Below are 16,472 nucleotides of genomic sequence, written 5' to 3' on the forward strand. Positions count from 1 at the left end.
AGGGAATGATTGTGGAGGGGAGTTTGGTCAAACTATGGCAGCGATACAGCGAATATTTGTGCTAAATCAAAGACGGCGCCGTCCGCGGAGCCATTTCTATGTGCACTATTTCATCCGTGAAAACTTTAGTCCCCTGGCTACCCTGTCCGAAGCTGCAATTCAAAATTAATTTTGCCTGCCACGACAGCAAATTCAGCAGCTTTTAGATCTTGTTGGTCCGACTTTTTCAAGACAAACTCAACGGAGCAGCCCCGAAATTCAGCTGCCGCCACTCTTCTCTTTCTTTCTTTTTTTTCCGCTATAGCTGTTGATTATGTTTCGCGTGTGGCGCCTTTTTTGAGTAGGTCATCCAATAACCGAAATTAGTGATTTACACCAATAATGTTATGCGGGCAATCAACTCTGCTTGTGGAGTAAATGAAGACTATGGAAAAATATATTATGATAATATAAATGGCATACTGCCCGTTAGTGGGTTGATGGATGATACCTTTGGGCATGAGAGGTTGCAGGTTTGCACAATCATTTCAAAATTATATAAATTATCCACGGTTTTGAATTTAGTTTGCAATTTGGATTATATTTATAAGATCTCACGAGTCCTGATAAATGCAATTTCAACAATTTCTGAAGTGCTTCTATTATAAAGAACACCGCTGTCTCACATAACGCAGTTAAACAGCCCCTGCATAGAGTGATTCATCTATTTTTGAGTCATTGATAAACTAATTCAGCACCTGCTGACGCCGCACTTAAGAAGGTAAACCTTAAGCAACCTCCTAAGATATAGTTCGGGGCACGCCTAGAAATGGGATACCTTTAGTTAAGTTATACCTTTAGAGTCTTCGTAGCGCGCTAAGAGACAACGTTATCGGGAAATGCAGCCCTGCGCTCTGTCCCAGTGTTTTTTCCCCTTTGGTCTATTGAGGTACAAACTACGTGTTTTGCTACTCTGGAATAGCAGATCTCTGGCCCATTGGGCTCTGGTTTCAGCTGCCGCTGCGTGTTCAGCTCCTCCAGCGTCTACACAGCTTCACAGAGCGCAGCAGACACTGATCTATATTTATGACAAATACAGTGTGTCTATATTTGTGTAGATCAGTGGGAGCAGAGGATGTAAACTGTAGTTGATGGTCCACTTCTGTAGGTGATCAGGAAGCTCTCTGCAGTTCCGGTGTCACTCCTGCTCACCCTAAACACATAATCAAAACCGTTTATCTACACTATCCTAACAATACAATCCAAGCTATGAATGCTGTGATTCAGATAAGTGTAATGTCACTGGTCACCTGTTCACTGCAACCAGGGATGGACCTCAATGTCGTCTAAAGTGGGACGGTCTGCCGCCGCGTCCCTGAGACACCAGCTGATCAACTGATGGCACTCTGTTACACACAACACAGTCTTCAGAAACACAAACCAACAAACTCATCCTGGGTTTCTACCTCTGAATGTTTGCTATCTCTTGCCTGTAGACAGCTCTCTAGGGAAGATCAGTCTGCTTCTAAAGGAGATCCTGTCTGCGGCTATGAAGGGGAAGCACAGGATGTTATAGAGCGTCACCCCCACAGACCAAACAGTAGCCGGTCCTGCATGATAGCGGCGCTGATTAAACCACTCAGGAGGGGCGTATTCGAGAGTACCTGAGAGACACAAGAAGACCAGAAACATCCACTGAATAAACTCCGGTCCAAACTAATTCTCTCACCAAAAGTTCACAAACATCCACAGAGCGTTTCCTCCTGTAACGCAAACCCACCTGCAAAAGACGTGTAGGCCGAGTCCTTCATCAGCGCTCCACAACCGAAGTCCAGCAGCTTGATGTGGTGTGAAGCTGTGGAGATGAGCAGGTTCTCTGGCTTGACGTCCCGGTGCAGGACTCCGCGGCTCTCGCAGTGCTTCAGAGCGGAGATCAGCTGCACCAGCACTTTCTTGGCCAAGCTCTCATCCAGACAGCCGTTCTCCTCGCAGAAACTCTGCAGATCTTGGCAGGGAACTGGCCGTTCCAGGATCAGGCTGTAGCGGGTGTCACGCTCAAACCACTCCACGAGCTGCAGGACGTTGGGGCAGGCGGGAGCCGAATTGACCCGGGCCATCAATGCCACCTCCAGAGGCAGCAGACCCTGACCTTCCTGCAGGGACAAATGCTCCATTATATCCAGCGCTGAGCGAAACGGAGGAAACAGAACAACAGATTCACGCTGGAACTTACATCTTTCAGCATCTTTAGGGCCCTGTCCTTAGAGACGTACTTGATGGCCACCTGTAGACGATAAGCCACAGTAAATCACACCTGAATTTACTGATATCAACATTTATAAAGGCTGTCTGAACAAAGGAGGGAAGAAAATGTCTTACTGGCAGTCCGTCAGACCTGCGTATCCCAGCATACACGGCGCCGAATCCGCCCTTTCCCAGCAAACGGCCCTTCGCATATGCTTCTGCAAAACATACGATCAAAGAAACGTCTTAAGAGAAAACATGTTGCAGTCTCTAAAGCTGTACAAAGACATAACTTTAATGCAGTCCTTACATCAAACAGCTGAGGAATATTTTTTAATGACAAATCATTTAATAATTGAGCCATAACTTTTTAATATAAGTCTATTCTGACCTTTGCGAGAACGTTTCGCAGGTGTTTTAAATGAAGTGGATGGACTTCCATCGTCTGGTTCCTCCCGGCTCCCTCATTTCCCTGGTCTACGTCTCAAAATACAAACAAGATTACATTAAAGACAAACTATATTAAAGGTTGTATCAGTGATTTCAGGCCCAAACATAAATGATCACATTCATCTAATCTTTCCTAATGATCCGCTAGCTGCCCGCTCCATAAGCAAGCCGTCAAAAAAACGCGTCTCTGTAGGCAGCATGGGCTCTGAGATCTGCACACAAAAACAATTGCGCTTACCACCACTCAAAACCAAAGTAAATAGTGTTCCAACCAATCACCGACAGGGGTGGGTATTGTGAGGTTTTCGCATGCAGCCGTCATAGGCAGCCGTGCACGAGCGCAAAACCTCACAACACCCGCTGTGACACGAACCAATAACTTAAATGGAGTAAAAAGATATCACCAATTCAAATCTACATAGCAGGATGATTGCCATTTGTATGTGTATCGCTGACATGGGACCAGGCTAGCTTCTGTATAAAACAACTTAAAGCAACATGGCTCACTGAGGTGACTTTATGGAGGGAGGCCCAAAGCAGCATATATATGTCTGATAGCTGTTTTAAGTTAACAGTTTTCTTCTTCACTACAGTTTTGCTGAAGTAACACATTTTGTTACTTGCTGACCAGCAAGGTTTTCTATGTTGACTGGGGGAGATAATAATAAGATTAATCTTGATGTTATGCTAACCCCATGTAACACATCAGGACAAAAATTATTTTGTTCATTTCCGCTTTCCAGTAACAGACATAGTACAACAAATCTGCACATCTTTCAAGCAAATGTGAATCTTTATAGCCTTACTGACTTGTTACCATAGCTACAGTAACAATTTTAATCCCCATTTTATGTATATCCCAAAGGACTACGGCAAAGAGAGCCATAACCGTTCTACTCCATCCAAGTTCTGTGACTGACATGTTTTGTTGTGTGTTTTTTTAAAACACATTATATGGACAGGGTTTTAATTAAACTTACCCTCCTCAGCCAACTTGTTCTTGAGAACCATTGCCAGGCTCTGCAACCACGTGCAGTGTTGTGCCATCTCCAAAACCTAAACTCTTGTTTCCTCATGTAGTCACCTTGTTAACATCACTTGGTCGTGCACTCGTTTCTTGATTGAAATGTTTGCTAAGAATCAATAACAGTTATATGTATACATGAGACAATCTTGGATAATCACTACAAACATTGACTTTTTTTATCAAATTGATACATAAGAAAACTGAAAATACACCATTAAACTAAATTAATATTACAACACTCAATATGTAACATGCATGCCTTAGTTCAGTATACTCTATAAAGCAGAACTGTAAATAAATTCCTGTGAAGCATCTAAAAACAGACATACCACTGCCATGAACCTCCCACGGCCATATTTGAGACACAGTGCTATCTCCAGTAAGGGAATGCTCCACCACAGCTACATCAATGGTTGTTGCAGAGTCTAGTACAAGATCATTGTATTTCTGTATCTCCTGAAGAAGGAGTTTTTTGTCTTCTGCCAGCTTCCTTCGAAGGCGATGGCGAAACTTGCTGCTGTCTAGAAAGACATTAAGTACAGAGGCAGAGGTTTTTGACAGAACTCTTCAACAAGAAAAAAATGATAGCACCAAAAATTTTAAAAGCAAAGCTGCAGTTATTGAAGTATGTGAAAATTATAATGTAGACTGACATGGGAAACAAATTGTCCAGTGTGTAACATTTTGGGGGGAATCTATTTGCAGGAATAACCAACACACACACACTTTTCATGATTGCCTGAAAATAATAATTGTGCATTAATTAATTTAGAATGGGCAGTTTTTTATCTAAATATGTTCCCTTTCCACGGAGGCCGCTATGTTGCACCTCCATGTTCCTACAGTAGCCCACAACGGACACACAAACACTGGGTTTAGATTGTACCTCTCACATTTTCTCGTCGGCTACCGTAGCTTGGAAAGATAGAGGTGAGGGAAGCTGGTTGCAATCGTCAAACCTCACTGATAGATACGACTAAATCCTACAGACTGATCATTTAAAGAACAGAATTCAATGATTGAGCTGAACTGTGCTACTACATTATTAGCTAATTCCATGTTGGTGGAGTAGGATGCATACAGTAGCCTGAATTTATCAACCTATTATATTATATAGTTATATCATTCTGACGGTAGAGGGTTCGCTTCCGGTGCCTCACACTAAGGTAGAGCCCCTCAATTGATTGCTGCATTCCTCTGTGTGTTGTGCCTTGACTGGCACGAGATGTATCAGGTGTCTCTGTAGAAGATTTAGTGAAAGCAAATTCACTGTTAAAACAACACAGAACCGTTTCTCTGTTTGAATTTTATGTAAAACCTTTTAATCCAACTTATTTAAACTTTGTATGTGCACTTCCTGCAGGGAACTGGAATATACTAATAAACCTGAGAAAAATGTGGCATCACATTAGATGATGATCCGCCTACTATTTTCTGCTGCTCTTTAATATCAAACATAAAATTTAGATTGTAGAAAGGGATGTTTGTTGTTTCTTTTATCTGGTCATGCTTACCACCAGCTGCCCATTCCTTTACATCAGATAGCCACTGTGTCACCACTTCATCTGTGCAATCTAGCTCTGTTTTTAGGTCAGCTAGCCTTGCAGTCTCATCATTGAGTCTCTGACAAGTCTGATGAACAGTGTTGTACAATAATCAGGATTAAAACTTTGTATTATTAACAACAGGCCAAGTAAACACAACAAAAGGACACACAAAACAATTAATATGAGACTTACCTTCACATATCTCGTGGAAAGTGCCTGATGTAAAGAGAGATTTTTTTTCTCATTCCACCCTATTGCATGCAATGTAAGCATGTCCACCCGTGCTGTTGAAAGCAAATAATGAGGTTATGATGATCAATCTAAAAAAAAGTATACACGAATATTGCAAACTCTGATCACCTGCTTTGGACATATATTTGGTCGTCAGGGCACAACGTGAGAGGTAGCTGTTCACTTGCTCCACCTCCTCACCAGCGGTTGTCCGTGCTCCTTCCTGGTTCCTGCCACTCCAATTAATCTGTTAGTAAAGGGTGGAAGAAATTCAATTTAATTTTATTTATATAGCCCAATATCACAAACCAAAATTTGCATCAAAGGGCATTACATTCCATGCAAGAAATGGTTATGCAAAAAGACAAGACAATATAGTGTAGCTTAACTTATATTTCATATTATTAATGTGCTTGTAAATATTACAAATGTACATATGATGCCAAAATATTATACACACCTCACACTTAGTAGCATGGGCTCGAGCATGCATTACACTGAGAAAGGGTTTCATAGTGGTCAGTTCCTGAAGAGCAGGAAGGACACTAGCAACTTTCTCCAGTATTTGCATGCCACGTCCATTGCGAAGAATTGTGCCTTGGCTGACATGAGCTCCCTTTGAAGGTACAGAGGGTAGGCAAATATCTCCCCCCTGTACATATTAAGGGCTTTCAAAAGGAACCCATGGCGACACACAGCAACCTCCATCCCCTCTTCATCCAATTTTGAAGCCCTCCTTGAAGTTTCCCTCGCTGCTGTCCACTGGGAGTCCCCACATGTGCCTCTTCCCTGTGTCTATGACACACAAAACAAACACGACAAATCAAATTTCAATACAATGGCGTCATTCAATATATGGCATTTATTCTCTCAATTTGATTTTGTAATTGGTAGTCAACAGTAATTGAAGTGGGGGTTACGTTTTGTAACAACTATTTTGTCAACTTGCATTTTTCACTGCTTTCTGTATGGTGTCGACAAATCTAGACACCGCACTGTCTTCAGCCACAAAGAGCCCCTCAGAAAAGCCAGGATCATCAGAGCTGAGGAAGAAAGAAAAATAGAAACTCCATTCATGAAATATATGAAGTAAGAAAATAAATCAATAAAAAGACTGGAAGAAAGATCACCTTCCGTTTCGGCGAAAGCGATATAGCTTTCTGTTTCCATCTGCTGAAACAGCCAACATTTCCGGCGTGCAGGCTGGGCAAGTGAAAGGAGCACTACAGCAGAGCTGGTCTTCCTCAAATGATGCATACGAAAGCTCTAAGAAGCTTTGCTGCAGTGCATCGCCGTTGATAGGTCCAGACTGGACAATATATAGAATGAAATTATATTTTGATATTGTCTGCTTATGGATTTTTTTTAAATATAAAATGGTAATAACATTTACACTTAACTCTTCCTCCACACTTAGTGCGATGTTCCAGCAGCTTTGCGAAGGCTTGTCTGGAGAATCCCGGAGAGATGATCTTGAGTTCCTGAAGGGAGCTCAAGAGGTCCAATGTATAAAGTGTGGAATTGGTGACGGAGGCTGGCCAATATCCACTTCTTAGGAGGTCTTTAAAGTCAGGGGTCCACTGCTGCTGGCATGTTTGACATTCATACAGTGGCTGATGCAAGTCAAAACGCCCTTGGAACAAAAAAAAATAATTAAAAATATAATACACATTTACCACATACTTAATTTTACAACACTTAGTTCATTATGCACATTGTGAATGGTTGAGAGACATTGCACAAGTTCCTATAATCCCACATGTATATTTTCTAATTCACTAAATTCCACACTGCTGTGTTGATTGGACATCATGCTGGAAAGATGCTAATTATTTTTTTCTTTGCGGAGGACAAAAAAAAACAAAAAAACATCTGTCTTTGTTTCAGTTAATAACAATACCATGTGCTATTCCATATGTTCTGTCACTTCTGCAATTATAAGCACAATGCCACAGCACACTATATATATATATATATATTTTTTTTTTTTACCATTGATGGTAATTAAAATCACTGGTTTGCCTGGTAACACAGTAAAGTTTGTGCCTCCACAGGAGCAGTCTGGCACCTTCACAGTTGGCAAAATGCAAGCTGGCAAAAAGAAGGAAAACCAATTATTTAGATTATCTATAACTGTCTGCTAACACACATTGAACAGCAAAATTAAAGCTTTCGTGAGAACGTACCTTGCTCATGGGTGCAATATCCATCTTCCCCTTTAATGATGCATGTGGTCGGAGGAATGGCTTCAAAAAAACCACGAATCACGCATTCCCTGTTGTGGAGTGGCTGTTTTTTGTGATGCAATACATCACAGTCCCCACAGAACCACTCCTCAGGAAGACACTCTCTGCACCTAAGGAGAAAATAAAACAATATTATAATATAATACATTATTACAGGTTAATAACTCATATAAAGTACTGTACACTCTATTTAAGCTATTTCACTTTTACTAGGTTTGATTTTATTGTATAGGATTGCATAGTGGCTCAGTGTTTAGCACTGTCACCTCACAGCAAGAAGGTCCTAGATTTACTTTTCTCATTAATGTGTTGTTCACAGCCTTGTCTCATTGCGAAAATGTACCTCTGGCAACGTTTTTGCAAACCCCAAAATACGTACGAATATGTACATATCACTGCAGTTTCAAAGTGATATGTCCACTGGGTGCCGCCAAAAGCTTCGTTTTTTCCCCGGAACAGATGAGCGCCAATCTGACGTTTTGTGACATTGTTTTTTTAACGTACACCTACACTAAACCCTAAACCTAACCGATAGTGTTAACAAAAGCAAATGTGACAAAAATACAATAGTAACCATGTCTTGTTAGCTTCTGAACATGTTAGAAGAACATGACGCCAAAATATCAGAGAGCCTCTCCATATTTTTTTCTGTAAAGAAAATCCAAAAATAAAGCGGTAAGGGATAATTTACTGTAGATAAGGAACAATTAAAAGTCAACTGATCAGTATTAGAATGAACACTTTTTTTATACTGTACATGCATAAATTCATCACTGTGAATTACCAAATTCCTCTTGAGGATTTAGTTTTGTTGAGGTTGCAGCAAGTGGAGCAATCAACCGTGGGGTGTGTGGCTGTAAAACAGTAATAGAAGAATAAGAACAAGTTAGGCTATCACACTCTATTCTTGTTCTTCTTTTCAAACTCTATACTAAACAATTTATGAAATCAGACATATGTTTGTTAAGTACTTGGTAGTGTCTTCTCCAATAATGTCACTGAAAGGTTTATCTACTTTTTAATGTCTTTTTAGATATTTGAATATTTTAAACTCTCAATAAACAATTACATTGTTCTAATTTGAGTTGGTCCAACATTGTCATAGTAAATTCCTACAAATGTCAAATAATCCAGATATAACCTGTAGCGGAGGCTTGGCGTCGCCCTCGGCTTACCACGTCCTACAGAGTCCCTTTTAGAGGTGTGTGGAGGGTCTCGTACACGTTTCCTCTCATCAGCTGCTCTCTGTGTATTGGAGTGAATATTTCTTGTAAGACTGATGTTGATAAAAGTATGGTAACCAAAAGGCAGGTAACTTGTGAAAGGAAAACACAACATTGTGTGTTAGTAAGGTGTTGAACAGCTTAAATGAGCCTTGGAATAGATTCTCCAAGTCTCTGTAACTCAGAGGAATGGAAGTGCATATACTATTATTATTATTATATTCCCTTATTAACACGTCACAGAGCATGGCAGGATGCATCATGCAATATACCTGTATTAAATCTTCTGCACTCATCATTCTTACATATTCCTCATCATGTTTTACTTTAATTTGTTATGTTTGTTATAAAATGATTGAGGTGTACAAAAACTCTAACCTTGGCTTCAGCTAGAATGTGTTCATGTTTCAGCTCCAGAGCCATGCGTCTCTCCTCTTGGTAGTGGGGATCCTTTGAATCAAGTTTATGCTTGGTGGCCATTGCAATGCAGTCAGATACAGACAGACAGACAGATACAGACAGACAGTCAGAGTGAGATACAGACAGACAGTCAGATACAGACAGACAGACACAGTCAGATACAAACAGACAGGCTGACAAAAGATGGGTAAGACAGACAAGTAGACAAAGACAGACAGGGAGGAAAGAAAGAGCAATAGATAAAGACCGTGAGATAGACAAAGATTGAAGAGATGGACAGAAATATAGATAGTGAGAACAGAGAGGATGTAAGATATAGAAAATAATGAAGAGATGGCTCTTAAAAGTGCCTTTGGGTTTTAAAAAGCAGGTTCAGATATGTTCGACAGGTGATGTTTGACAGGATCTGCAGGGAGAACAACAGAAAATGTTAATTATGTAGTGTTATGTTGATATAAGATTTAAAAAGTGTACCCTAATAGTGAGTGATTCCCATTTTCTTATAAATGCTTAGGATAAATAAATACAGATCACGTTCTTATTTCCTGTGCTACTGTTAAAAGTCACGTAACATTTTTTTTTATTAATTTTTATTAATATATATAGGCCTACATATATATCTAGAACCTATATCTAGGCCTAGAACATGTTTTTTTTTATAAACTCGTAATTGTATTAATTTTGGACGTGTAAATAATGCTCATGAATTCATCTTGCTTATTAGACTGTTGTGAGCGACTTACCGTGGTGGAATCGCGCTGGGCAATGGTTTCTGCGATGGTCGCACACAGTGACGTGTTGCACAAAATTGCGCCAAAATATCAATCATAATTAAAAAGTACAGTCTTAATATTTTATATCCGTGCTCAATTTTAAAGGGGTCAGCATAAATGTCCAAGTGAAGGAAACACGAGTATGTAGCCATTACATTTAAACACATATCACTTCCCAGAATGCATCCATCTCTTTGCCAAAGGATATGTCCATATAAAGTAATATAAACATTTCTGCAGTAGGCTATATAATTCATTTTTTACAACTTCATAATCAGTATTGAGATGAAAGTTATATAAAAGTAGGCTATTCTTTTTGTCTTTTCTTTTTTTGGCGCAAAAAAAAGCAAAGTAGGCTCACTATTGCAAATTGAAATAGCCTACCATCGACAATTATAAAATATCCCACAATAAATTAAGGCATGTTTTAAGCCTACAGCAGATGTGCAGTCCTGCAATTATGTCGTTTTAATGTATTCCTAAATTATATTGAAAAGAGAGGAAAAATCGTGATATTACCGAATGAGAAAAGGGTTTCAGCTAGCTACCCTCAACGTCGGCTTATGGACGTGAGGGGGAAATTACCACAATATGTGATCGAAAATTATCAAATATAATGATGAATGTTTTAAGCATATAGAAAATATACCGTCCTGTAATTATGTAATTTTAATGTATAAAATTAAAAAAAAAAGAGAGGGAAAAGAGTTAGTGTTAGAAAAATAATCAAAGTTCAAAATTCAAAGATGAGGGATTTGCACTCAAATCTATCGGACGACCCTCTCCGTTGTCAAGTGACGAATAGGGGTGAGACCGTGTTGCAAAGAAAGACGTGGTGCAGGCACGGAAAATACGTCCCTTTGAAATACATTAGATTGAAAGTCGTGCTGAGTGACACGAAAAAAAGAAGAAAATTCGTGCTAGAGGACACGAACCAATTCGTGTTGAGTAGCCTACCGAATATAAAGCAATACAACAAGGATTAAAATCTCCTGATTAAATGTTGAGTAATGTAGCCCTTAAAGTTTACAAAATGAATAACAATTGTAAAAAAAATAGTGTGCTCTCGGAAGAAAGACATGGTGCAGGCACGAAAAATACGTCCCATTGAAATACATTGAAAGTCGTGCTGAGTGACACGAAAAAAAAGAATGATATCTGTGCCCTTGGACACGAATAAATAGATTAATGTTGAGTAGGCTATAGCCTACCGAATATAAAGCAATAAAAACGAGGATTAAAATCTCTTGATTAAATGTTGAGTAATGTAGCTCTTAAAGTTTGCAAAATGAATAACAATTGAGAAAAAAACAATACTGTGCTCTCGAAAGAAAAACGTGGTGCAGGCACGAAAAATACGTCCCGTTGAAATACATTAGATTGAAAGTCGTGCTGCATTTAATAATTATAAAAAAAAAAAAAAATGAGTGATTTTAAATTTAGTCCTGTGAATTAAACCGGTTAGTAGTCGAGGGGTGAAGAAATTAAAATTAATAAACGAGCCCAAAACAAAACGAAAAAGCCCATTATATGATTTTACTAATGAAGGAACGGGTGATGACGTTCATGATGTATAATGATCATAAGCACCATCTCTCAGTGTTTATGAACACATATCATTTAAGTTTATTAAGAGTTAAATGTATCTGCGATGTCATGTGACGATTCGGACTTAAATATTACGGTTAGGAATAATGTATGGTAATAAAACAAAATCATACATCGAAATAAAATAGGCCTAAACTTTATGAATAAAATAAAACTTCAAAGCTTGACTTCAATGGACGGCAAACAAGTATGTAGTTTGCCCCGCTATTTTAAATACATACATTTCTAAATTTTAGGTAAATTAAATAGAGTCCCAATCAAAGAAATAGGCTACATTTAAATCAAATGTCTATATTTTGTATTGAAGGGGTGTCATTTGCAACTGTGAATTCATTAATTGTACTCAATTTTCTTATGATGAACAATTAAGGCTTTGAAAATGATAAATTCCAGGAATTATAAAACAAGTACAAAACCGAGAGCGTAACTGCACTCACGCACGCGACGTTATTTGTGTTTTTGCGTGCGTGCATATGAGCGTGCTCATATGAGTTGCTATAGCGACGCGTCCTGTGAATATGAACTTTAAATATAAACAGTGGAATCCGTCGCTGTTTGTTGGTTGAGCGGAGGCGAGACACCGACACGGTTGCAGATTGTTTCCTGTGCAAATCTCGAGATTTTGAGGCTGTTTGAAAGAGTTTTGAGGAGGCTTTTATTCTAGAAGGAGATCGGAAGATAATTTCTTTCCATCGACTTTTATTTTCTGAAAGAGTTCATATTATTTCTGATTACAATTTTATTTTATTGTAATTTTCGACGGAGTTTGGAGTTTTATTTCGTTTTTTTATTTGATTTGATTATTTTTTGGGGGAGGGGTATTTCTGAAGAAGGTTGTATTATATTCTCTTTTTTGAATTGTATTTTGTATTGTTTCTATTACAGGTTGGAGGACGATGTCGATGGCTCTCGTGGGTGAAAGAAGAGGTGAGTGTTTATTTTTGTTTCTGTATTTGTTGATTGGTATGGGTTATGGTATGATCGAAGAGTAGAGAAGCCCAAGAGGCGAAACTCTGTTGTGTTATGGGTAACAGTCTGTAGATGGCGCTGCTGAGGCGCGGCCGCCATTATTGACTGAAAGCTGCTGAAATCGTTAGCGCGCCAGTCACAACTGTGAAGATGAATATAAGTTTTGTCAAAACGCAAGCAGTGTTCTGCAATAAATTGCAAAAATTATACACAAATGCACACACAATAGATGGTGGTGTCTGATTAATTACTGAGATCTTATGACACCACTTCCATTTTAGTCCTGTTTATAGTTCGTGTGTGCACTTGCTAGATTGCACATCTTTTTTGTACCTTTCCGCCTGTAATAGGACATTCACAGATTGATTTTGTTTTTGTTCTTGCCATTGAAACGTTCACTGTGTGCACTTTCACTGAAGATGTTGAAAAACAAGTTGTTAATATTTTTGGGATATTCTATGTAAAAGAAATTTCTTTAGAAATGTTCATTTATTATTTTATGAATTAATTTATTTTTCCAAATCATATATATGGTGATGTTCACTATTATCAAAATCAACATTTGAATAAATATCTTATTACTGTGTGTCTGCCTATATATTATTTCATGAATTTCTGTTATTCATAAAACAAGGAAAATGCATAATAGAACATAAATATTGATAGATTAAAGGTTTGCAGTAATTTTATAATTGTATCTTTGCAAACCGTAAGTGGTAGGCTAATGAAGCCGAATCGGTGGGGCATACCCTTACGAAAAAGTACTACAGGAATCTTATAGTATTTTGGGACAAAATATTATAGTAATCTTATAGGAATACTGTAGTAATTTGGGACATACTATAGAAGTACGATAAGACTACTATAGCAGCTTTAAAATATTATAGAGGTATTACAGAACATCACAGAAGTATGTTATGTTCTGTAATGCCTCTAATATCCTAGAGCCGCTATAGTATTTCTATAGTAGTCTTATAGTACTATAGTAATATTTTGTCCCAAAATACTATTTTCCGAAGGATAATTAGGCCATTCATAACCAGCACATAGACGTAACATTTTCTGTCATTTAACGTCGGTCATCCTCATTAATGTATTTGAAATTGTTTTCATATTTAGATATGACGGCCAGAAAAAATTAAGTTATGTTAAGTTTTTATGTTAAGTTGGTTCAGTGCCATTGACTTCCATTATTTTTCGGCGTTTTCCTTCAGTTTTCAGTCCATAATGGCGGCCGTCATGGGGCAACGGTTGCTATGGAGCGTTCTATTGAGTTTCGCCTCTTGGGCTTCTGTACTCTTTGGTGTGATGTTGTACAATAATTGACTAAATTAATGTGAAGAAACTTGTGCGAGGTAACCACATGTGATCCCTAAATTTCCCGGGCTAAGTGATCACATGCATTTGATTCCTTGCATATGAAATAAACTTGAGTTACTCTAAGAACAATTTGTAATTGATTATTATTAAAATATGACTAATTATTTGATGTGAAATATTCCAGCTCCAGGCCGCTGCAGATCCAGCAGAGCTGCTTCCAGTCAGTCGGCTGGTCAGGAGGTTTGGATCATCAGTTCGGATGACCACGAGGATCCGCTGCTACACCCGATACTGAGCCAGGAACTAGTAGGATATTTTGCCCCCCTGCCTTCTGATTTGGCTGTGTCTGTGTCCACAGGTCCGGCTGACAGGAAGAGGAAGTGGCAGAGCGGGAGCCGGGAGGAACCAGACGATGGAAGTCCATCCACTTCATTTAAAACACCTGCGAAACGTTCTCGCAAAGGTCAGAATAGACTTATATTAAAAAATGTATGGCTCAGTTAATCAATTATTTGTCATTAACATAGAAAGTTGAAAAAATAAAGTAACAATTTGTTGTAACCACTGACATTAATTATTCATAATATTAAAAAACAGTTTCTAATGTTTAAAATATTCCAGCTCCAGGCCGCTGCAGATCCAGCAGAGCTGCTTCCAGTCAGGAGGTTTGGATCATCAGTTCGGAAGACCACGAGGAGCCGCTGCCAGACCCCACCCCGACACTGGGCCAGGAACTACCAGGATATTTTGCCCCCCTGCCTTCTGATTTGGCTGTGTCTGTGTCCACAGGTCCGGCTGACAGGAAGAGGAAGGGGCAGAGCGGGAGCCGGGAGGAACCAGACGATGGAAGTCCATCCACTTCATTTAAAACACCTGCGAAACGTTCTCGCAAAGGTCAGAATAGACTTTTATTAAAAAGTTATGGCTCAATTATTAAATGATTTGTCATTAAAAAATATTCCTCAGCTGTTTGATGTAAGGACTGCATTAAAGTTATGTCTTTTGTACAGCTTTAGAGACTGCAACATGTTTTCTCTTAAGACGTTTCTTTGATCGTATGTTTTGCAGAAGCATATGCGAAGGGCCGTTTGCTGGGAAAGGGCGGATTCGGCGCCGTGTATGCTGGGATACGCAGGTCTGACGGACTGCCAGTAAGACATTTTCTTCCCTCCTTTGTTCAGACAGCCTTTATAAATGTTGATATCAGTAAATTCAGGTGTGATTTACTGTGGCTTATCATCTACAGGTGGCCATCAAGTACGTCTCTAAGGACAGGGCCCTAAAGATGCTGAAAGATGTAAGTTCCAGCGTGAATCTGTTGTTCTGTTTCCTCCGTTTCGCTCAGCGCTGGATATAATGGAGCATTTGTCCCTGCAGGAAGGTCAGGGTCTGCTGCCTCTGGAGGTGGCGTTGATGGCCCGGGTCAATTCGGCTCCCGCCTGCCCCAACGTCCTGCAGCTCGTGGAGTGGTTTGAGCGTGACACCCGCTACAGCCTGATCCTGGAACGGCCAGTTCCCTGCCAAGATCTGCAGAGTTTCTGCGAGGAGAACGGCTGTCTGGATGAGAGCTTGGCCAAGAAAGTGCTGGTGCAGCTGATCTCCGCTCTGAAGCACTGCGAGAGCCGCGGAGTCCTGCACCGGGACGTCAAGCCAGAGAACCTGCTCATCTCCACAGCTTCACACCACATCAAGCTGCTGGACTTCGGTTGTGGAGCGCTGATGAAGGACTCGGCCTACACGTCTTTTGCAGGTGGGTTTGCGTTACAGGAGGAAACGCTCTGTGGATGTTTGTGAACTTTTGGTGAGAGAATTAGTTTGGACCGGAGTTTATTCAGTCGATGTTTCTGGTCTTCTTGTGTCTCTCAGGTACTCTCGAATACGCCCCTCCTGAGTGGTTTAATCAGCGCCGCTATCATGCAGGACCGGCTACTGTTTGGTCTGTGGGGGTGACGCTCTATAACATCCTGTGCTTCCCCTTCATAGCCGCAGACAGGATCTCCTTTAGAAGCAGACTGATCTTCCCTAGAGAGCTGTCTACAGGCAAGAGATAGCAAACATTCAGAGGTAGAAACCCAGGATGAGTTTGTTGGTTTGTGTTTCTGAAGACTGTGTTGTGTGTAACAGAGTGCCATCAGTTGATCAGCTGGTGTCTCAGGGACGCGGCGGCAGACCGTCCCACTTTAGACGACATTGAGGTCCATCCCTGGTTGCAGTGAACAGGTGACCAGTGACATTACACTTATCTGAATCACAGCATTCATGGCTTGGATTGTATTGTTAGGATAGTGTAGATAAACGGTTTTGATTATGTGTTTAGGGTGAGCAGGAGTGACACCGGAACTGCAGAGAGCTTCCTGATCACCTACAGAAGTGGACCATCAACTACAGTTTACATCCTCTGCTCCCACTGATCTACACAAATATAGACACACTGT

General features: G+C 39.9%; 3 protein-coding genes and 1 long non-coding RNA gene across 4 annotated transcripts; 1 reads left to right on the forward strand and 3 right to left on the reverse strand.

Annotated features, from left to right (window-relative positions):
- Nucleotides 1–1,293: 1,293 nt before the first annotated feature.
- LOC307128582 (serine/threonine-protein kinase pim-3-like) lies at nt 1,294–4,433 on the reverse strand (the record flags this gene model as incomplete). The annotated part of the gene is made up of 7 exons (XM_079820493.1): nt 1,294–1,385; nt 1,470–1,643; nt 1,760–2,132; nt 2,213–2,263; nt 2,359–2,441; nt 4,030–4,221; nt 4,427–4,433. 7 exons carry the CDS (start codon nt 4,431–4,433, stop codon nt 1,294–1,296), a joined length of 972 nt encoding a protein of 323 aa, XP_079676619.1.
- A 781-nt stretch (nt 4,434–5,214) lies between these two features.
- LOC307127282 lies at nt 5,215–5,636 on the reverse strand. The gene is made up of 3 exons (XR_013816615.1): nt 5,608–5,636; nt 5,440–5,531; nt 5,215–5,332 (listed from the first exon to the last, which is right to left on the reverse strand). It is a non-coding gene; the product is annotated as an uncharacterized lncRNA (long non-coding RNA).
- A 557-nt stretch (nt 5,637–6,193) lies between these two features.
- On the reverse strand, nt 6,194–9,568 carry LOC307128583 (uncharacterized protein; the record flags this gene model as incomplete). Its single annotated transcript, XM_079820494.1, has 7 exons — nt 9,326–9,568; nt 7,665–8,969; nt 7,471–7,569; nt 6,879–7,111; nt 6,609–6,787; nt 6,424–6,521; nt 6,194–6,273 (listed from the first exon to the last, which is right to left on the reverse strand). Exons 2-7 carry the CDS (start codon nt 7,870–7,872, stop codon nt 6,194–6,196), a joined length of 897 nt encoding a protein of 298 aa, XP_079676620.1. The 5' UTR covers nt 7,873–8,969; nt 9,326–9,568.
- Nucleotides 9,569–12,644: 3,076 nt separating this feature from the next.
- On the forward strand, nt 12,645–16,253 carry LOC307128584 (serine/threonine-protein kinase pim-3-like; the record flags this gene model as incomplete). Its single annotated transcript, XM_079820495.1, has 7 exons — nt 12,645–12,675; nt 14,222–14,500; nt 15,106–15,188; nt 15,284–15,334; nt 15,415–15,787; nt 15,904–16,077; nt 16,162–16,253. 7 exons carry the CDS (start codon nt 12,645–12,647, stop codon nt 16,251–16,253), a joined length of 1,083 nt encoding a protein of 360 aa, XP_079676621.1.
- Between the last annotated feature and the right edge of the window lie 219 nt (nt 16,254–16,472).

The sequence above is a fragment of the Gobio gobio genome (genome assembly GCF_949357685.1).
Source record: "Gobio gobio genome assembly, chromosome: 6".
NCBI classification, from domain to species: domain Eukaryota; kingdom Metazoa; phylum Chordata; class Actinopteri; order Cypriniformes; family Gobionidae; genus Gobio; species Gobio gobio.